Source organism: Lonchura striata, chromosome 16 (genome assembly GCF_046129695.1).
Source record: "Lonchura striata isolate bLonStr1 chromosome 16, bLonStr1.mat, whole genome shotgun sequence".
NCBI classification, from domain to species: Eukaryota; Metazoa; Chordata; class Aves; order Passeriformes; family Estrildidae; genus Lonchura; species Lonchura striata.
The window spans coordinates 15,211,760-15,234,342 of record NC_134618.1 but is presented as its reverse complement, the minus strand read 5'-3'; the positions used below and the strand labels follow the sequence as shown (position 1 = coordinate 15,234,342).

At 39.9% G+C, this 22,583-nt stretch overlaps 1 protein-coding gene and 1 long non-coding RNA gene across 4 annotated transcripts in view; both read right to left on the bottom strand.

The window, feature by feature from the left end:
- The window catches only part of USP22 (ubiquitin specific peptidase 22), an 88,170-nt gene that overhangs the window by 7,042 nt on the left and 58,545 nt on the right, over window positions 1-22,583 (bottom strand). For all 3 annotated transcript variants that reach the window (XM_021549780.3, XM_021549797.3, XM_021549787.3), the window contains 5 exons: window positions 17,248-17,417; window positions 10,491-10,638; window positions 4,503-4,608; window positions 2,527-2,685; window positions 398-524 (listed from right to left, as the gene is read on the bottom strand). In XM_021549780.3, the coding sequence (XP_021405455.1) occupies window positions 398-524; window positions 2,527-2,685; window positions 4,503-4,608; window positions 10,491-10,638; window positions 17,248-17,417 (710 nt within the window). The remainder of the gene's footprint in view (window positions 1-397; window positions 525-2,526; window positions 2,686-4,502; window positions 4,609-10,490; window positions 10,639-17,247; window positions 17,418-22,583) is intronic.
- On the bottom strand, window positions 19,333-21,328 carry LOC110481275 (uncharacterized). Its single transcript, XR_002467233.2, has 2 exons — window positions 20,675-21,328; window positions 19,333-19,576 (listed from the first exon to the last, which is right to left on the bottom strand). It is a non-coding gene; the product is annotated as an uncharacterized LOC110481275 (long non-coding RNA).

Here is a 22,583-nt window from a genome sequence, read left to right as displayed (position 1 = left end):
TGAAGCACATTCACCTTGACTTCCCTCAGAACTTTTCCATGCTTTTCCTTCAATACAGTGGCAAACTTTCAGTGCAAGTGTAAAAATTGTACCATGTAGGATGAGGGCGTGTAACTGGAGATTGGTTTCTGTGCTGGTTCAGGTTTTGGACCAGCCTTCCATTCTGTCTCTAGATTCAAGCTGGTTAAGTTCCCCCAGACACACTGCAAAGCTACATCAGAGATAATGTAACACAATCTTAACAGAAAATCTAGCTGGGCGAGGCAAGATGTTCTTTATATTAATTTATATCATAAAAGTTTAGTCAGTGAAAGCCAGAAGACACGTCCAAGAATTCAGCTCATCCTGTCAGAGAGGAAATCACATCCTCTGCTCTGCTGGCCCCCCGTGAACTTACTTTGAGATGAAAACAGGCCACAATGGGTAACTTCTTCATAGTGAGTTGTTTGGTAGATTCTTGGTAGCTATGGCAACCACTACATTTGATTTTGGCACTGCTTCCTAGATGTTCTGGCCTTGTAAACCTAAAAAAATATTGAAAAGGAAAGGAATGCATGAAACAATCAGATGGTTTTTGACATGTGCTGGAAACGCTTTTACTTGTGGGTCACTGGCACCACAACAGACAAGAGTCAGTGGGTTTTAAATAATTTTGGAAATACCTACAATCAAACCATAATAATGTGAAGTGCTAAGGCTCAGATATCCAAATGTGACATGGATCATGGCTCTAACTTGCACTGAAGTGAATCAGTGGCTGAGAAAGGAGCTCAGTGTCAGTTCATCTCCTACAGCAGAGCAGCTCATTTTCATACAGAAAGCAAAGAAAGATCTTTGGTTTTCAAACCCAGAAACATTGATATGGAAGACACTCTTCTGCAACACACTATTCTACCTTGTAGCCCTCCAGGGCTGGGATCAAAGCTCTGAGATAGAAAGGCCTGTAAACACAAAGTTCTTTTCAAAATACAGATACCCTTCTAAAAAACCTTTGTTGACAAAAATCTCTTTCAAAATTTTCAGACAGAACTGCTCAAAGGAGCCATGGGAAGAAACCATTAGGGAACAGGGAAGAGCTCACAGAAAATGGACTACCTCAATGTTCATACTACAAAATAAAGCAAAGTCTCTCTTTTCCAGAAACTCAGCATAGAAAGGCCAGGACCATGGACTTTCCTTTCTGAGTCCTTTCCTCCAAGTTTAGATTTTCAAAAGGAAAATCAACAATTTCCCCAGAGGCTGCCTTGTAACTAGGATTTTTGAGGTGAAATATTTCAAAAATATAGTTAAAAACTTTAAGTTTCTTCATTAAATGAAGAATGTGAGTGCAACATGGTGTCAGTTTGTCCCTCACCCTCACTCTAACTATGGCCAAAGCAGCCTCCAGCATTAAATGACATCACAGCTTCCTGATTAATTAACAAGATTTCCTTTACCTGGCCTATGTGTCATCATTCTCTGTTTTTTCTTTCTTATGCTTTGTATTTGTTTATCCATAAGTCTCTAAAAAGGCTTATAAACTTGCTCTGATAGTTGTTTGGAATGTTCGTATTTTTCCATTTTTGTGTCACAATCCTGCTCAATCCTTCCTTCTTCAGGGTAATTTCAGCTGCATGGCCACACTGACATGCAGTTACACACTTTCTTTCTTGCTAACTTTTGGATAAAAACATAGATCCATCCTCTTTATCTATTAGAGTTCAACTTCTTTCCAAAATCCATACTTTCCGGAAGTATCTTTGAACCTGGATGTTTTTCCTTCCCTATCATCAACTTTGCTTCTACTAATCTCTATGTTGAAGAAAATTACCAAAATTCAATTGGTTTTGCCTCTTGATGTCTTTCTGCATCAGCAATTTTTCATGTGTACTAATTCCCTCATTTCCTTAAAATTATTGATCTTAACAGCATCAAGCTCCAGGTAACCTCTTTCTTAGGCAAATATCTGCATTTGCCACAGGAGAATGACTTTCAGATCTGCTGAAAGATCCAGGTGAACTGTACACAAAGCCATAACCTTCTCCCCAGGTATCAGTTTCCAAGATGCCTGTCAGCCTCAGAATTTTTCTTTTTGAAAGCTCCATTCCTTTAATCCTTAATGGCATCCCTGCAACTAAGCTGGCAGTAGCTGACTCTCAGTTGTGCTCAGAGCAAAATCTGATTCCTGCTTAGTGTTAGAATTTAGATAAATATCAAATGCAATGTAAATTCTTTTAATGTGCTTCCTCAGCCACCAGAATGAAGAAAAAGGAGATAGACTTTAGTGATTTTGATCATGTAAAACCCCATTTTCTGGCAGTAGCCAATGCAAAATTTGTTTTCTTACATCATGTGGCAAAAGGCTTTGAGTGCTTATTGTTGCTCTGAGACTTCTTCCTTTCTTATAGAGAAACAACAAAAATACGTGTATAATGCTGTATGGAACAGAGCTGTGAGAAAGCACCCAGTGCTCAGAGCCACCTGGAGAAGAAGATGAAGCCAAATTCCCTCTCTCCAAGCCCAAGCTGTGTCTGTGGCAGGCCATACCTTCTCAAGCAGTCTGTGAGGGTGGTGGTGCCCGACACGTGGCTTTCCCCATTGACCACGCTGCCATCGCTGCCCGGACTCAGCGGCCAGAAGGGGGTGGAGGAGCCTGGCAGATCCAAACTGATGTCCCAGAAGGGGTCTATCGTCGTGGAAACACCACTGTGGGAAACAGAAGGGTTCCACACACCTTTAAAGGAAGCCAAATGAACAGTTTCTCTCTCACTTTGGGGTGCACTCCAGGTGCTTAATTTGAAGGGCTTTGGGATCTCCATCACCCCTAGAGGGCACTCAGAGATGACAGAAAACAGAGCTGCTCCAGAGTGTTCACCCACAATCGATCGTTTCCCTGCACATTTAAAAGCTGTATGTTTGGGGAAATGTATGTGATGTATTAAATGCAAAATAAAAGTATTTAAGAAAGTCTCACGCTCACTGGAGCCCTGAGACTCAAAGCAGAGCTGCTCTGGGACAGAGGCACTACTGACCAGTATAAACCAGTTAACATCTGTGATAACAGCTATGTGCCATCCAACTAGCATACAAGCTGGTCTTGCCTGCTCAAGACATGGAAGATGGTGCTTGAGGCTACCTCAAAAAAGAGAAGGATTTAAAAATAGTCTTGCTGTCCAGCAGTGCACTGAATTCAGTTTTGCAGTTCCTCTCAGCATCTCCTACAGCCTTTGGCATATGAGGGGCCAAAGAATAACTGCACCAAGCAGTAGCTTGTGCTCTCTATCAGCGTTATCTACAAACAGCTGAAGACAGGCCAACAGACAGACTGTGGAAAAAGCTGCTCAAAATTTTAACTGCTATTGACTCAAATCTTTTCTTCCAGCATCCACATTTTTAAGAGAACTTCAGGGGTCTAAGTGCCCTGTTACACTTATTTTTTGAGTTCTCTCTTCCCCTAAAAGCAGTGGTTTCCACTCTGAAATCTCATTAAGCCTTCAATATTCTGCCTTTTCCCTCTGCTTCATAGTTGTCAATTTCAAAAGAAAACTTCTTTTGTCAAAGTTTCATCAATGTTAATATTGTGTCATAAGAAATCAAGCTTTGCATTATCACATAAGGATTCTGTGTCTCTATCAGGCAAAGAACAAAATTTCCTATGTTTTCCTTACAGTAAATCTTTTGCAAATCCCTCCAGGAAACTGAGAATAAAAGCAGATTCAAACAAGCCCAGCCCATGAGCAGGACAGCAAGAATGCAAGGCAGAACAAAAAACAAGAACTCTGACTTCTGCACTATGGCAACACCAAACATCTCCAATGAGAAGTCAACTTGTTCCAGTACAGAGTAGGACAATAAATACATTTTTCCATACTCTTGTAAAGGCTTTTTTCTGGTACCTGAGATTACATTAGGCATCAGCCTCTTTGAAACCTCTCCTGATGATACATGAGGCTCCTGACTGAAGGAAAATGTGGTTCTATATCAGAATTTTCTCAAAGGTAGTTGCAATTATATATACTGAAATTCAAAGAGATCTTGGAAGTATTTTCTTTATGGTCTTGGAAAACAACAACCTTTTCCAGACTAGTAAAAGGTTTGTGTGCATAAGCCTGCAGTACTTCCTAGGCAGCTTTTTAGGTATGTGTTAACATGTGACAGTTAAGTGACAATTGATTGCATTTAGCTGACTGAATTATAGAATTAGAGAATCCCAGGATGGTTTGGTTGGAAGAGACCTTAAACATCATCTCATTCCAGCCCTTGCTATGGGCAGGGACACTTTCCACTAGACCAGGCTGCTCAGAGCTCCATCCAGCCTGGCACTGAACACTGCCAGGGATGGGGCAGCCACAGCTTCTCTGGGAAATCTGTGCTGGTGCCTCAAGGTGCTGCACTAACACAGTTCTTGTCTTTCTGGAGTTTTGCCAGTATTTATTGGTACTCAAGAGAGGAAAGGCTCAGTGCACTGCACTGGAGGGGGTGCAGCTTTGAATCAGAGCCCAGGATCAGGAAAAGTGACTTACTGGCAGACTTGACAGGTAACATCCGACTGCAGTCCACCTGTGAAGATTTGGTCTATGATGCAGTTACAGTGGTTGGGGTTGTTGGCCTTCTTCCCATTATCATCACCTGCAGGAATGCAAACACAAGCTCAGAAGTCAAAAATCCTCTCAGGGAACAGTGGTTTGTCTTGGACTGTGTCTCCAGTAACTCTTTCTAACTCAAACTTATACTGCAAGTGCACAAGGATAATACAGAACCCTGCAGAAGTTGTGCATTGAATAAAACAAGGAAACAAGATAGGAATTCCTTGAAAAATATAGAAGATAACCAAAAGGTGACTATATGTAGAAGTGAAGCTTTAAACCATAGTAGTTCTCAGCTACACCCTTGAGCAGTTGCCAAGGTGGTTCATTAAACCATTATTTAAACTTCACAACAGCAAATGCTACTTTTTACTTCTATTCCAGTCAGCTTCTGCAAGGGGAGAGAATTTATTAAGAGCCATTCACCCCCACCCCACTGCCTCCATCAATGTGCACCTTCCATGCAGGTTTTCATCAGTGGGAAAATGAAGGATGTCCTTATCTGAAGTGAGGAGGTAATGCTGTGTCCTCCTCCAGCTTCCCCAGAGGCACAGTGAACACATTCCCATCTTTCAGGCATCACACAGTCACTGCAGATCCCAGGAGTAAAGTGTCATTTTTAGGACCTGAGTGCTGAGATGAAGCCAACTCAACTTTCTCACAATAACCAGAATATTAAATAACCAAACACTTGTGCACACAGTTCTCAGCTTCAAAGCCCTGTCCCTCCATTCCCCAAGGTGAGGCAGGAATGACACCCTTTTCCTTGCATTTCCAGACTGCCCACTGCTTCTTTTCCTTGGGTAGGACACATGCAACTGGGCTTGCTTTGCAATCAGAGATGCACACACCAACTACTACACAGCACCAGCTAATTGTTTCTTAAAATACATCTCAGGATGTTCTTCCATCTCCTTCAACAGCAACTGCTACAACAGAACTACATTTGGACAGGTGTCCCAGTGTATTTAACTTACTGGGAAGTATTTGATTTCTGAAACTGAAATGCTAAGATTGAAATACTGAAATAGTCCTCAAATCTCTGCTACTTCTCAAAACCGATTATTTTCTACTCAAGAATGTCCAAAAAAAACCACCTGAAGAAGTGACAAGTTTCTAAAATCAGGGCAATAGACCATTTTCATGTGTCTAAGGAGCTCTAGCTGGAGTTTTCTTGTAGTAGAAACAGATAGAATGATTTTTTTTCCAATGAAGCTTTAGAGTTATGCTGAAAAGTATTATATAATAATCTGGCAAAGGTTCCACTGGATAGTGGATAGTAAGTGTGGAAAAGCAGTCATAGGTGATACCTACTAAGCTGCAATGGGCCACTTGAGTTAATTAGATTCTAAATGCCTCAGGAAAGTTCTCCCTCAGCTGCCAGATTTAGGCTTTAGAAACTTTTGTTTGAATTGCCAAGAAAAGCACATTGTTTCCTTAAGAAGACTCTTGAAGAAAATGCTCTAAAATTAGATTTCAAGTGTATGAGGTTCAAGCTGGGGGTTATCACACTAGGTCTAAGGCATTTCTTGATGGGAATTTCAGCTAAATCTTATTGAACTTAAGAGCTTTTAAAGGGCTCAATTATGCTAAGCTAATGAAGAGGGCATACAGGATAGAGACTGTGCAAGGCATCCTTCACCTACAGAAAAAGCTTCACTTATATTCACAAGCACTAAAGAAAAAAATTCAAAATAGAATTAACTGGCTTTTGGTTAAAAGTCCACTTTTCCTTTTTAAAGAACTACCACATCCTTGTAATCTCCCCATTTCAAACATTCTCTCTGCTTTGTTTTGAGGGGGCAGAAGGAGAAAAGCAGTGCTGAGAGCTTTTCCCTAGATCACAGGTACCATCCCAGCTGGACACCTTGTGCAGACAGTCATTGCCTCCTACAGAGAGAAATGAGCTCTCCCTTTTCAATTACACAAGTCAATTAGGATCAGTGATGAGAGGGTCTCAAATGAATATCCTGCAAGCTTGTTCCCAGCAAAACAGAAGGGTATTACCCACTCAACATTATTTCCCATGACATTTGGTTGGAGAGGAGGGAAAAAAAGAGTAAGATTACCACCTACACACACTTGTCAATATGGAACAGATGCTGAGGGGAGGTATATTATGCAGCTGAGAACTAGAAGCTGCTAGATTGTTGTGCTCAAGTTAAGGTTCCCTTCAACATTTCTGTCTCCCAAATTAGGTTTTAATTTCAAATTTTTTTTTTTTTTTTTGGGGGGGGGGGTTTAAATCTGGTCCAGGGAAATCAGCAGCTTCTACGAATGGTCAGCACAAAACTAAAAGCAAACCTAAAAATGCATCAATGTACACATTAATGTGGTTATGAGAATGGCTGAAAATTGAGTTTAAGAGTTTGGACTCAAATTAAATGCAACTTTCAAAAAACCCCACACAGGTTACTACTGTGTCTGTGAAATAATTAAGCATGTTAATCTGTGTTCAAATTAGGCATTTAATATACCACTAAAGGTAAATAATACACAACAGCAGTAAAAACAGCTTTAAAATACGCAACTTTTAAAGACTGCTTTTGGTTTTGATATAAAAATACAAGTTTTGACTCAATTTTCCATTCTGTATTTTAAATGAGAAAAGAGAAGTCAAGAATTGTCAGATTTTAAAAGGGGTTTTTATCAAAACAAAACATTAATGTTAATATTTCTGCTTTGCTTTGGTCCCTGATGTTCTGAACAAGTGCTTGTTATTTCTGACAAAGCAATACACAAATCTATATGGATCAGAGCAGATGACATGTTTCACAAGCATATGCTCTATCAACTCCTAAGAATATCATACAGAATTCACAGAGCAGGGCAGTGTTTTCCTCCCAAATCTCAGTACACCATTCTTTTTCTGGTTTCAGATTCTGTTTTCAGATTTGTTTTGCAGCACTCCTTGTTAAAGGAGAATGCAAAACGCTTCAAGAAATCCAAATAAATGAGGAATAATCAGCTTTAAAGTACTACTCTCCCTTTTTTAAAACTACTGGATAAAGTTTGGGATAAAACCACAGATTACTTATATTTTTTTATCTTGCTTTTTGATCCTTTGTGTACCAGTGCCCATCTCTGCCACTTGAGTGCTGTTGCTCCTGCAGAAAGCCCCACAGCCAGTGATGCCACTGGACAGAACAGTAATTTTTGACTTGCAGTCTTGATCCTTTTAAAAGAACAGTAATTCTGATCTAAGTTTCCCCAAGCTTGAGGATGTCTGAGACAAAGGTGGGAAACTAAAAGGTGTCTGCATGATTGGAACCTCAGTGGTGTGGAAGTTTGCAGAGTTAGAACCCCGAATTTATCCCAGAGCACTGGGGATAAAGATGCATCTGTCATGTTGACTAAAAGCTGACTTAATGCTTTACAGCCTGGGCAGAAATACAGATTATTTACACTATTTCTTCCACCAAAATACTACTTTCCAGTTAGATCACCTGCCTCCAGCTGTTGAAATGAAAAAGTGATGCACAGGCAAGACACACTTAACCCCTTTTTATTCAGAAATATTTCCTATTACTCCAGCAGCACAGAGAAGCCCTATTGAGGGTTTAGAATATGCCCTGCCCAGATGCCACAGCTCAACCCAACAGTGCCAGCACATCTGTCACCCCTCAGACAGGATTTATATGGAGATCAGACAGGTGTCCTGGCCTTCCAAAACTCCACAGATGCCACTAAAGCACAATATAGATTCTACCAGCATTTAAAACACCAACCAAATAAAAAAAATTGCTTGGGCCAGGCTGCCCACATAATCATCTCAGGGCAGTCGTAGGATTACAAAACTTATCTTTATATGGACATCAAAATCATGTATTTTTCTTAATTTAGGCAGTGACAAATCAACAATAAATATTCACAGCTTTGTGTTCACTTGCATTAAGACACTTCCTAGACAGCTGAGTACACAGAATGGAAAAGGGATAAATGACTAATGGCAGCCAGACAAACATCACTGGATATTTATACATAAGGAACACTTTCATTTACTTTGGTGCCTGAAGCCTTGGTGATCATGAATAATGTCCAAAAAACTGGAGCAAAATTTCCCCCATGACTTTATTTTATTTCACTATGTGTTAATTGTAAAACTTCATTACTATTGACTGGAAGCTTTAAAAGCTTTCTTCATTCATTAAAATAAATATTTAATACTGGCAGGGGAGGTATTATTTGCTTACTGTAGCTGTAGGACATATTCTCACTATTAGTAATAATATTTTTACATCTGCACACTTCACATGCAAGTGTGTCTGTGTGGATACACAAGTGGGAAAACTTTCTCATTACACTGAAAACTAGTTCATTCCAAATGTGGTTTTGCATGACTATACTTGAAATTCTGGTTTAGATTAACTTGTTTGGTTCCCACACAACTGTTCAACCACTTCTTTTAAATTACCTTGATGTGGTACAGATTATTTACTATGATTTAATAAAAGCCTCTCTATTTCTTCAAAAACAGAAATTTGAAAACCTGGCTGCAGAGATGTCAAGGAAGATATGTCAGAGAGATTGTTCATTTAAAGTCAAACCACATTTTTTTCTCTAAAGTCTTTTCAGATTCTTTATCAGTTTGAGAAGAGCTCAGGGACCTTTACTGTTGCAAGATTTTCTCTTTACAATTCTGAGACAGAAATACTACTTCATTAATTAATGAGGATGTGTAGAAGAAATATGAGCATTATCTTATATCAGAGATGATAAAAAAAACTTCAAGATTTGTTAGATCAATGGTTTAGAAATTTAATATGAACAAAGAAGTGCTTCTGTTTGCATCTGAATTTATTCAGTGTTAAGAAGTCAATATTTGGGTAGATTTTGTTCCTTACTGAACTTCCACACCAGTTTAATTTGGATTATTGAAATCCAGTTAGTGGTTGTCATATGACAGACATTAATAACTACAAAGGAACTGCTCTGTGTACTCCTGTCCTTAGCAATACATTTTTTGGAGAAGATTCCTTTGGAGGCACCAATTATGGATGTGAACAAGCCCATCTGCTGCCATGCAGGGCTACCTTAGAGATAAAAGCAATATTCACAGTGGTTCAGAGAAGCAGCAGCAGCCTTTCCTTTGATAGTCCTCTGATAAGCCAAAAAATGAACTCTAAGTGCTTTTCCTAAGAGCATTTGAGCAAAGTTGAGTGATTAAACCTTTTTGATAAACAAGGATTTTTTGTTTGTTCTGTTAGTATCAACCCTACTACTTTTCCCTTGGAGGAATAGTAAAAATTTTGCTGCTGCAGTAAGTGAATCAAGCTAGAGCAAACACTGGCAGATTGGGAAATTTTCAGTTTGCCTAACAAACAGAAAAGACATAATTTCATATAATATTACAAAATCAAGACTTAGATACTTCATAACACTGAATATTTTTATTGTATTGTACAATTATGTATTGTTCTATACAGACTAATAAAACAAGATATCATAGCCACCCATTGCTCTTTCTTATTCACATTTCTGTAATCAATTTGGTATCAAAAATACAGTAGAATCAGAATAATATTAAGTATTAAGACAGAATAATAATATTAAGTATTAAGACATAACCTCTCCCCCATGTTATTTTCATGAGTCCCATGTCACACTGAGTAAGAGATCTAACTACTGAAAGTATAAATAGAATTAAAATGGCAATTTAAAAGAAAAGACAGTGACTCACAACCAATAAGAGAACATCATCATGGTGATTCAAACCAATGTACAGGCTTCTCTGCTTCTAACTCTTGGTACTTTTTGACAGTGGGAAGGGTTTATTTATTTCTAAATATTTTAAGTCTAGTGAACATTTTAAAAGGAATTTGCTAAGAGTGCTGCACTGGCACTAGACTTGGTTTAAGAAGAGATGGTTCTACCTCCTTTTGATGCAATAATCCTTGTTGATTGGAGCCTCAGGACAAGCCTTACCTTTGCAGTGTCTGTGTAGCACATCTAATGCAGCAATGAGGAACTCGTGTGCATCTTGTTGCTCGTACCCTGCTAAATGCCGTGCGTGAGTCCATACCAGGTGCAATAACCTATATGGAATGTGAGGAGATCGGTGCCCAGAGTAAAACTGCTCAAAGCAAAGAGAAGGACATGATTGTTAACAGCTGACACAGCCTCGGTGCATTGCATTATTAAAAAGTCAAATGAGCGCAATTAGTCAAATCAATTTAAACCCTTTAGTTCTGATGGCCTTAATAATAAAGAAGAGAGATAGCTTTTGTCACACACTACTGGAGGAGTGATCTCAGAACTGAGCAGCTCAGTTTTCTCCCCTGAAATTCCATCAATTTGTGATGGATTAGCCTAAAAAATTGTGGGGGTGCAGGGAGTGGGGGAGACAGACACAAACATCACTCACAATTTGCTTAATGATACCACTGGCTTTTATTAAAATAGCCTGGGGAGGAAAGAAAGGAAAAAAATTCCTGCACTTGAAAAGGATCAGCAATTTCATTCACAAATCATGTGAATGAAATGACACCCCCCTACCAGAACAAACACTGAAGATTAGAATGTAAGATGCTGACTGTCAGCCAATCCCTGACCCACGACAACTCTGCATCCAAATGCTGTGCACACTCCAGTTTTATGGAAAAATTTCTAAGCAGGGCAGCAGCCTCATGCCAGTACTGGCTTTTCAATGTAAAAGGCTTTAAAAACAACTTTATTGAGCCAGCTGTTAGCAGAGCTGAAGGTCCTCATTCAGTCAGTGATCCCCAAAACCAGCTGCCATCCCTGCTCCAGCAGGGTGTCCCCTGCCTGGGAACCTGGTGCTGGACCAGCTCCTGCAGATGCTTCTTCATCTGCTTCAGTCAAAATCTGATGAACTGGCTGCAGAGTGACTAAAACTGCCCCAGGTGATTTTGCCAGAAGCACATTAGAGAGTGCATAGATGAATTATTCAGTCAGCACAGCCTGATGTGAAATACTGCTGCTGCTGGGGGGTGACACAGCTGGGGAGGGAAATCAGCACAGGGCAGGATGACACTGCCCACAGAAACTTTTTTAATTAAAAAATAGCCAGGTCCCACTTGAAAAAACCCAAACAAAAAACACTCCAACCAACCGACCCCCCAAAAAAAACCATGTCAAAAACCCATCCATACTAAGGGTCTGTGTTCCCTGGGTTGAGGTTCAGCCCTTCCTTTATCCCTGCACAGTGCTACCAGTTCCAAAAGTAAAGCAGGGATGCTCATGGTGTCCCTGCAGGAGTCAGGAAAGGCCCAGAAGAGTTTATTCCCTTGACAGAATAGCATTTTGTTTTTAATAAGTGAACATTTGTGAGTCATTTTGCCTTCCCTCACCTTCAGCAAAGGTATCTGCCAGTAAATGCTGCCTGCAACACCACAACTATGTTTTCCCAAGATCCTATCAAATCCATGGTGGTTTCTTTTCAGTTACTCTTCCCAAACAGAAAACAGTAAGTGGCAAATACATAGAACAAAAAACAAGATTTAAAGCCCCAGTAGTATATAATTCTCATCCTTATTGGAAAAGTGAGCTTCCTTCTCCAGCCCAGTCTCTGAGCATTTTATCTAAGTCCAAGCACAGGCACTGTGCTACAAACCTGCTGAGAGAAAACACTGTATTTTAAGGGATATGTTGGCAAAGGGCAGCACAATCTTCATTTAGTCCTCATATTGGTAAGGTTTTCTACATGATTTTAGTGTAATTCCTCCCTCAGAAATTTCTTCCTGACAAAATGCTCCACTTTTCCCAAACAAGAAGCTGCACCTCTGCAGCCAAACACTACAAAATGTTCCTATAAATACAAAGATCAATAGTTAACTCTGATGCCAACAAGGATGACACTGAGGGACTGGAGCAGGAGTGTGGTAATTGAAATCTGCTGATGCAGCTGCTACTCAACATAATTCAGGGAACTGCAGCAATAAAACTTCCCTGTTCTGTCACTCCTTACAATTAGTCCCAGAGCTCTCCGGTCATTTTAACCACCAGCACTCCATGTAATTACTCCACTGCAGACACAAGACCTGCCAGCAGATTTTACATTCTCTGCTGCCACAGTAGGATGAGAAGGATCTGACATGAAGCTTTATCAAATTATTAACTATTATCACACAAAAATCTAGAAATCTGCCCGAAAAGAACGTGGGATGGGAGAAAAGCTTCACTACTCAGATAAATATTAAATAAAATACAGAATCTGAACACATTCAATAACAATATTTTAACTGGAATGTATAAAACATCCATCCCATCTCTGTCATTTCCTTGCTGCTGGGAAAAGCAGCCTATCAGAGCTGTTCCAGTCCACAAAAAGGAAAAGAGTCCATGTAAAGTTTTATTCCAACCTTTTCACTGAAGTGTGCAAATATAAACAATGATGTATTTGCAAGTCACCTTTAAAATACAACTCTTAAACAACTGTTCCAAACATAATTTAAGTCCTTTTTTTGTTTAAATTTGTGTTCAATTCAGCAGTATCAGTTGTTTATATTGGAGAGAACTAGTTTGAGCAATTTCAAAGTGCTGGGTAATACACTGCTTAATTGCTATTCCAGGAAAAAAAAAGGAAGGGGGGAGAAAGGAACAAACTAACCAGGATTCAAAGCCTCCATTCTTACACACAGTCCAAGTAAAAGTAATTTTGTTTTTCCACTTAAAACAATTGCTGCTGAATTCTAGAAAGAATCTATGGAGGATTTAGCAGACTATATGCTTTGTAATTTGCATTATTGTTACCAAAAATATATAGACAACAGTGAGGTTTTAAAACAAAACAAGATCCCACCGTACACATCTGTACTTCTTTCTCCTCCTCCTGCCAAAAACATGCATAGAAGCTTCTCAATTATGTGAATAAACAGATAAATTTGATTTATCCTGTACATGTATCCGCTAAACAGTCTATAAGCTTTGTAATTATGAGTTTATAGGCAGAAATCCTGTACCAGGTTCAAGTCCAATTTGAGGATTCAAAAACTCCTCTTGGAAATTGGTTCTCAGTAAAGACTTTAAATTTTCTGGCAATTTACAATGGATGAAAGGACTGGGCAACACATGGAGGATATGCAGGAGAACACCTTCTGGAGGCTTCCCAAAGAATTATAAAATACATTTTGCTTGCATGAACTCTGTATGTTTTTCACTTCTTTCAGGGAAAAGTACTAAATTTTACTAAATCAGCACAAACTCTATTTTCCATGACAAAATGCAGGGCTTCTGTCTATGTAAAGAGCCTTAACTACATTTTTCTCCCCTCTAGTACCTTTGTTGTAACTTATTTTATACATAAGTCACTTCAACAGTAGCATCTTCAGATATCAAAGCCATAAATCATCTCCTCCTTTTCCCTCTTGGTCCTCACTTCTCAACTCTTCCCATGCTTGTGCTGTGCACTGTGCTAAGCTCACAGGGATGAGTAATGATGGGAAAAAGGAAGGGTTTGTTCCTTCCACCTCTGAGTGGATTCACTGCATTCTGCTCTACTCCTATTCCTACTATTCCAGTCACAGAGCACAAGAGGCACAGATCTTCTAATCCTACCCTCCTGAGCAGTCATTCTGGAAAGGATTTAGATAAACCTCAGGGTGTGGACCATCCTGAAATTAATTTTTGTTGGTGAAGCAAAACTACAACACAAACACCAGTAGGTAAAAAGGAGTGCACCAAGCCTTTCAGCCAAAAGGATCAATGAATGGAATCTGTGTGCTGTATCTTCCCCCTGTCCAGCTTCACCACTACCTGTTACTCCCAAATCCTCTCCATTCCTTTTCTTATGCAGTGTAAGTCATGCCATGATTCTTTAGAGAAATGGGTTTCATGTAGCACAAAGGAGAATGTTAATTGATGCAGTCAGATATTTTTAAAACAAACAGATCTCAATGCTTGGTGTGTCTGCCAGAAGAGCTACCAGGAAAAAATCACCTCAGTCCTGAGAAGCATCTGATAGTCATTACTCACCACCAACCTACTTCAAGGTGGAAGAACTCTGTAGCTTCCTATTTATCACAGAGAAACCACTCAACCTATATATAACTACATGATTTTAAACAAGAAAGAAATAAAGTGGGATGGGTAAATTTTGTTTGAGGCAAAAGAGCAAAACTTGCTTATTTATATATAGTAAGTTTTATTCAATGCTCAAAACAGTCTCCAGTTTTTCTCCTGGAGAGCTCCCACTCAGGCACTCAGCAGATCCCCTGGCATTCCATTTGTCTAAGATCACACCTTCAGAAGAGAAGGGTGGAGGGGAGATGAAATTAACCCTTGCCCTGATTGTCTGTCCCTGGGTAAGATGCTTTGGGATAACCACACCAGTTAATCCCAGTGGGAAAGCTATGTAGAAACAAGACAGAACCTGAATCAAAGCTTCCCTGGTAATTCAATTACAAAGGAATTCTTAACCATAGCACTGAGATCTCCTGGTTTGCCTTCCTTTGCTCAGACCTCAGCTCTGCAAAGGCAGCGACAGAATCTTCATTACAACCATTGCAGACAGCTGGGATGTGAAACACAACCACCAGTCTGCTCCAAAAATTGTAAGATTTTTGTTTTAATTCTGAATGCAAAGAAATTAAAACTCACTGGGAACAGAACTGTACAATGGGTGCTGACAGAGCCATAAGCACAACAAGGTATTTACTGCTTGTGAGTTAAAATATACCAAGTTGGTTACAGACCCAACAGCTTTGCTTAGGAGGATTCAGCTCCAGTTTTACTTCAAGGAGGTTGAGTCACTTTCTGTGTCCTCCCACAGCACATGGCTGAAGTATTTAATGTGAAATAAGGACAGGGACTATTGCTGTCTGCACAGTCTGGTGTCACAGATACGGCTGTTCTCCATACAACCCCATGTTGCAGAACATTTAATTAATAGAACTAATGCAAGTGTAGGCATGAATTTTGATTTGAAAATGAAGGCTGAATATCCCAAAGTTGTGTATGAAATTAAACTTGATTACAACTGAAACTAACACAGTAACACAAATGCTGCATTTAAGCCTGTTTTGGATAGCAGCCTGTTCTTTGTTCCATGCTCACAGTAGAGCAAAAAGCATCCTGAGCCATCAACAGGGCTCCACACACAAAAATGGAAACAAAAATCATTACCTAGAGAGTCTTGATCTTTCCTGCAGCCTCTCAATCTGTAATGTAACACTCATTTCCCCTTTCCCAAGGGATTTTTTAAAAAATGCATGTGTAAATAGTGTGGTGATGTTCATCAGTGTTGAGACTTTGGTATCACTATTTGATGAAAGGATATCAAGAATATAATAGCTCCTTATTTTTAAATAAGCAAAGAGATTTCTGTATTAATAGTCTACAGAAACTGGTATTTCTATACCATGACTGATTTTTTCATCTAGGCATTGTGGTATTTCCCCACTTAACTGCACATCTGGTTTCAATAATCCTACAGCTGCTACCTATTGGTCTGCCTGCCTTTTGTTTTTACCTCCTTTCCTGAGAGACTCGGGAACAATTGAAAAATAGAACAAAAACCAAGAAATGTAACATACAGCTGATGATTGATAAGCAGCATGAAATGTTGCAAATCCTCAGAAGTCTTGAGTATGAGCAGAAAACAACTTTGTACTGGAACAACTAAGGGAGCTTTACCTTCTTTTATATATATTTAACTCACCTGCAGTGAGCAAAAAGAATCATCTCTAGTGAAAAAGGCACAGAAGTAAAATCAAATTGAAAATCACAAGATAAGGGTAAAGCTATTTTAGGTTGGTCCCTGTCAGAATGAACTTCCATGACTGCACATCCACAGAAAACCTGCTCTGTGTACAGACATCTCCAGCAATTTTAAATGCTCCATGTCAGCATGTACACTACAGCTCCTTCTGGTTTTTTGGTTGGTTTTATTTTACTTACCAAGAAAGCAGATCTACCACTGAGGGAAAGGCACAGAACTGGGTTTGTTTTGAAAGACCTCTTAAAACTAGGAGCCCATGTCCACCCACAATCCTTACAATACTCATGTAGAGTTAAGATAGATAATAAGGTTCTTGGACTATTTATTAAGGAGAAGCCTGTGCTCATCTCACACAGCATGAACCAGACTACAGAAAAGACACACTGCAAAGCCAGGCTCCTGAGTGGGAAAGAAGTGCAGCTTGTACAGGGAAGGCACAAACTGTAGCAACACATTCACTTCTCTTTATCCTCCTTCCTAGCCCTTACTGGGTTTGCAAGTAAGAGATGACAGAAAAGATGTTTCTGCTGGTGAACAAGTACTAAATTGAGATCTTTAAATATTCATACAGACCTACATAATCCAGTACCTTAAACCACAAGGATGTATACTGCTGCTTTATTCTCACTCCCATTATCACCTGAAGAGCTCATGACATATTTTCCAGTTACAACTTGCACCTTTAATTAAAGCACACATTCAGCTTTAAGACTAAGGATTCCCTGAGATCAGTCTCAGAAGAACAGGCAGCACTGTAATTATTTCCAACACCAGCTTTGCCTAAACAAGGGTGACTTCACAATAGGACTTAAAAGCCATTAGATTCCCTTTCAGCAGCTGGGTATTTTTGACAGTAAGGTCTCAATCTTTACTGCTTTGTTTTGCTACATTTTGAGGGGAAACACGACTTGCATTCACTTTATATTTGCAAATAGAGCACAATTCCTTTTGGGCTAAGAAACAGCAGCTGTGGCAAGGCAACGCTTTGTGGCAAACAGCACTCACCTCCTGAAAGAGTGTAGACATTTCACAGACCAGACATGAGCTGGGGCTTTGCATTTCACATTTGTGCCTGTCGGAGAGGAAGAAATCTCGCAGCAGTGGAGTGTGGGTAAGTGCCTGGACAATACAGTTCATAAAACATGTGTTCCCAAGATTGATTAGCCCTCGTAGACCTATAAAGACAGAAAGGGGGAGGGGATGCATAAGCATTATCAAGTTAAAAAAATGGTAGATTTGCATTTCTATATAGTTTTCATAATATTGCCATGGATTTATGGTATCACATGCGCACCTCCAAAGACAGTTTTATACTGCTTTAGGGAGACTAATTGGTATTTTTGTACTCAAGTCACAAGAAGCTGCAGAAGCTTTCTGAACTACAGTAGATTTCTTAAATTCTAAGAAACAAGGAAACCTAAAAGTTCAGCAACACCAGTACCATTATTTTGCAGTGGGTGTTGTGCTACATGTCACCAAAACATGTCCCTCCCAAGACTGATACCAAAGTGCAATGACAACAACTGCTAAGTCAGTACAGTAAGAAACCAATACATTTAAAGAAACCAGTAAGTTTTCAGATTGTTTAAAAAGCTTTCCCTCATGCAGGTCATGAAGCCAGAACAGGGTTTTTGTACTGTTATAATCATCATCTTTCTAAGACAGGCAGCAAAGGAAACAGCCCTGACAAACCAAGTCAGGCTGTGACATCAAATGCAGACTTCAGAGATTTTAAACCCAAAATATGAACATAACAACTATTAAAAAAAAACTTTGAACAACACTAATTCCACACTCATTTTAGGTAAATTAATCTACAGCATACATCAAAAAATTCAACTTGGCATAAGAGTATTCATCACACCTTAAAGTCAAACGTTCAGTAATGGCCAGAGACAATTCCTTGTGCTTGGAAACCAAGATGTTTCAAGGAAAGCTCTTCTGTTGCACAACAGAAGAGAGGTTAGAAGTGGGGAAAGCTTTTCAGTCATTTGCAAGGTCTAAGTGAAAAGAAAAACATGCTCAAATCTTTGAGTATTCTTCCAAAATATTAACATAATACCACCACACAGGAGCACTAAACAAGAGCACCAGGTGGCCAAGAATGCTTATTTTTAATCAAGAACTTACTTTGAAATGAGATAAAATGCACCGAAAAATACAACTCTGGTATTGATTTAAAATCAAAATAGTCATCTTCTGCAATAAAAACAGGATTACTCCAGAAACATTGAAAGAAAACACAACAGGATTACTAGACACAGAACGAGGAATTTCCTTGTCATTCCATGGGATGAAAAAGCCTCTCAGCTGGCAGTGCTGTGGTCATTAGAAGTGGTGCAGTTCCCGTGCAGTACAGCAGATAGTGCTCCAAGGGCTCTTTAGCATCCTGCAGCAGGAGGGGGTGTGGTCCAGTTGCTATGTTACCAGGGAGAACAGCCACCACAGCAGCTTGAAACTGCACCCGGAGCTGAAGGCACAGACACAGAGCACTCCTGAATCTTTTTTCCTGTATCTAAAGCAACATCGACCTGCTTCCAACAGCTTCCTCCTGTTCACTCACAGGACAACGTTTCTCATTACATTACAGTGACTTCTACTGGGCAGAAGCTTGTTGCAATTATTTGCTTGATTTTCATGCTGGGAGGCAATAAGTGTGTGCACAACATTAGCAGAGTGTTAAATAGTTAATTTGTTGGAGCAGCTTGAAATACTGTGTGATGCTTCAGCTTGGTCCACAATCTTATTTCAATTCCCAGTCTGTGTCTCTGCAAACAATGTCACAACAGGAGGAGGTTCGTGCTGTGCAAGTGGAGAAACATTTTGGTACCTCTTGCTTACCTCTCCCCTCATTTTCTGGATTTAAAATTAACTGGATTTATTTAAATCACAGGCTGTGCTCACAGGAGGCTGGAAGGCTCCCTGACATGCATTTTGAGAAGCAGATGATTCTCTCCCTATTTCTCCCTCTGGTTAGCACCAGATTTCAAAGCCAGCCTGTTCAGCATAGAAAACCAGTAGTAAATCAAGAGATTCCCCCTAGCACTTTTTGGTGTCTAATAGAGCAGTCAACAAAAGCAAACACATAAAGGCAGCTTTTTGGAATAATTTATTAAGCATCATTTATTACATGCCTGTGGCTGGACCATCTTTCTCTGTGACCACAAGAATCAAATCTTCCTTAAAGTTGCCACCAGGAGACAGTTACAGGCACCAAACTCAGAATGCTCTTGGTTTACTTTGCTTCCTTGGTCTTTGCTGTCAGTTTTTCATGGATCTAAATGGAGCAATTCATGTACTGGGACTTCACTTGAATGAACCAAGACAAAGCAACCTGCAAAACAGACAAGGCTGAAATGTGAATACTCCAAACTCCAATAAAAATCAGATAATGGTGATTTGTAGCAAAACATGAGAACTTACTCAGTTGAAAAGGGAAAAAAGAAACCAGCACATATCAGTCTTACCCTTGTGGGAGCAATGACTACAGCTGCTGTACAGTATCTTAAACTGCTGTTTGAAATGAAGCAGGTATGAGTAACTACAGCTCAGGTACTGCATAAGTAATTGCAGCACACTGGAAAACATCAGAATTTGATGTAGGTAAACTAAAGAGCTGACAGAACTCAGAACAACACATCCTCCTGTGCTTAACTTTTTTGGGCAAAAATTAGTTTTGTTGGAAAGAAAAACAGCTAGAAATTAAAGCCTGTACAGCACTCTGGTCAATAACATATTGAAAATGTGAAAGCTTTGTGCCTGCCACACCTATTCCCTCCCCTTTAATAAAGCCTGGCAAGGTTTTTCTGGAACAATCAAGCATTGCAACATGTGGGTCATAAATTAATAGAAATATAATCTGCCAAAACCTCACATGCAGCAGCAGTCCGTTTGTGCTAGAGCACCAACAGTGGTCTCCACCAGGCTCTAATCAGAACACAGTGTCACAGTCTAAGGATTGTCAGCAGGCTCCAACCCCAACTAATAATAAAACTCTGGTACTTTGTAAAACTCTGCTGTGCTTCATAGCATTGTCTTTATTTTTGCTTCTTATGAATTGTGCTGAAATAAGCAAGGGCAACCTGTGAGATACTTAATATTTTCTACACATGCATGTGTGTTGTTGTGGTAAATGTACTTCACGGGAAAGAAATTTTAGCTCTGAACCATGCTGATACAATTGTAAATATTGGAATAAATTAATGCTGCTGAGAAGACAAAATTATCATGTATGCAATAATCATAAAAGAAGGAAATATCCTTTAATCATCATGCATGGAATACAAACACTACTCTCATTCTGCCAAAAGCTGGGCAGGCAGGGCATAGGCAATGGGAAGAAATCTACTTTTGCAATGCCTTGAGCACAGGGAAACCCATCTGGGAAGTTCTTTGTACATTTGGTCTCAAGACTGGGTTCTGGCTGGCTTACCTTTGTCAGCTTCAATTCTTCCATCTTCTTCTAGGAATGGATTCTGTTTTTCCAATGCTCAAAACAATAGATCTGCAACACTGGGCAACAATGGTTGTTGGGATGCAGGGAGATCCAGAACATTGGTCCTGCCAGTACACCCACTCAGGGGAGATGAAAAATCCAAGACAAGATAAGGAAATTCCACTTCTCCATAAATGTAACTCTACAGCTATTAGAGGTGGGGAAGCAGGGAAATGAGAGGACCACACATGAACAGAAAATACAGAAAACCCAATCTTGCCCTCATAGAGGAGGTTCTGTTTGCCTGCAAACCCAAGTTTCAGGCTGGGACTGGAAAGACAGCACACAAACCAGTCTGAACAAATGTTGCCACGCAGAATCCTGGGATTTAGTGGAATGAAGGCTCTGGAAGGAAGAGCAGGAGTCAATGGACAATGCACCTTGGTGAGACAACCAGGAGATGGTTCAGAAGCACTGAAGCACAGCCAACCTTGAGAACCTCTCTACACGAAGCCCAGGCTGGCAACCCCTTAGAGCAATCCTTGTCCCCTGCCCCCAGCAGTGTTGGTGCTTCCCTGCAGCTCCATCAGAGGTGTCACAAGTCAGTGCAAGCTGAGGAACAGCTCACTGAAATCTTTAAAGACAGTTCAACATCACACTTGGAAACAAACAGTGCAGCACAGCAGTGAAGATTTCTAGAAGAATTTTGGGTCTTCATCCTACATTCATCCAACAAGAATTGGCAAAAACATTAAAGAGCATTTTTCTGAAAATATTTCAGAAGAGGTCTACCCTACCTCCCAGCACCTAAAACTACCCCCAGATTCTCTCTCAGCTCTCAGGTGTAGAATGTATCACATATGACCTGAATGGAGCTGCCACAAACAGTGGCCCAGTCAGACCCAGAGCTGCTGTTCCACCTGCATGCCAGGAGCAGCAGTTTTGCTAATGGGGTTAGTGACAGCAATCATTTTCCAAAGCTAATCCCTTCTGAAATGTTAATACAAAAATACTCATTTCAGAAAGCAGCAGTATACAGATATGTGAAATTACAAGTCTACAGAGGAAAACTCATCACATTCTGTGATACCAATGATCATGTGAGTGACCAAAAGAGCCCCAACCATGCAGTTCTGGTTAATTTATTCCCAACACTTCAGCTAAGCATCCTTTCACAGGGACTGAAACCCACAGCAACTACAGAAGCAGGAACACTGAGTCAAATGAATTAGAACTTTCTCTTCAGAGGTTTTTACAGAACATTTTTTACAAACTTACCAATAACACATTTGGATATTAAATTGTTTTGACAACTGTTTAAGAAAAAGGTACAGAAACTTTTGCCACAGCCAAATTAAATAAAGAAATTTCAACCACATGATCTGAAAAACGAACTGAACAATTTGACTACCTTCAGCAAACCCAGAACATGCAATCTACCCATAAAGAAAAAAAAATCATCTTGGGAGGGAGAAGAGGAAGCAAAAAATTGTGATTCATTGATTCACACTGGCTCATCAGTAGATCTTTTTTTCAATACAGTAGTTTTGACAGCAACACCAAACAAGGGATTACATGACAGATCAAAAAGTGAACACTGAGAGCAATCATCTTCCTTGTTGGGTTACTGCTGAACCAGGTGAAAACAAACTCATGCTCTCTCTTTTTTATTTTTCTGACTTGACTCCTCCTCTCCAGCTATTCAGGACTGCCAGGTCAGTCACTGCTCAGTTTGAATCTCTGTAAATCCCTTTGGAAACAAACCACCTTCCCTGAGCTGTTTCACCAGCACCACACACCCACCCTCCACCCCCTGAGCTATTCCATCACCAACAGGCACAACCTGGAGAGCTTCACTCACTCTTCTGCTCCACCAACTTTGAAGCTAAGCCTTTTAAATCACAAG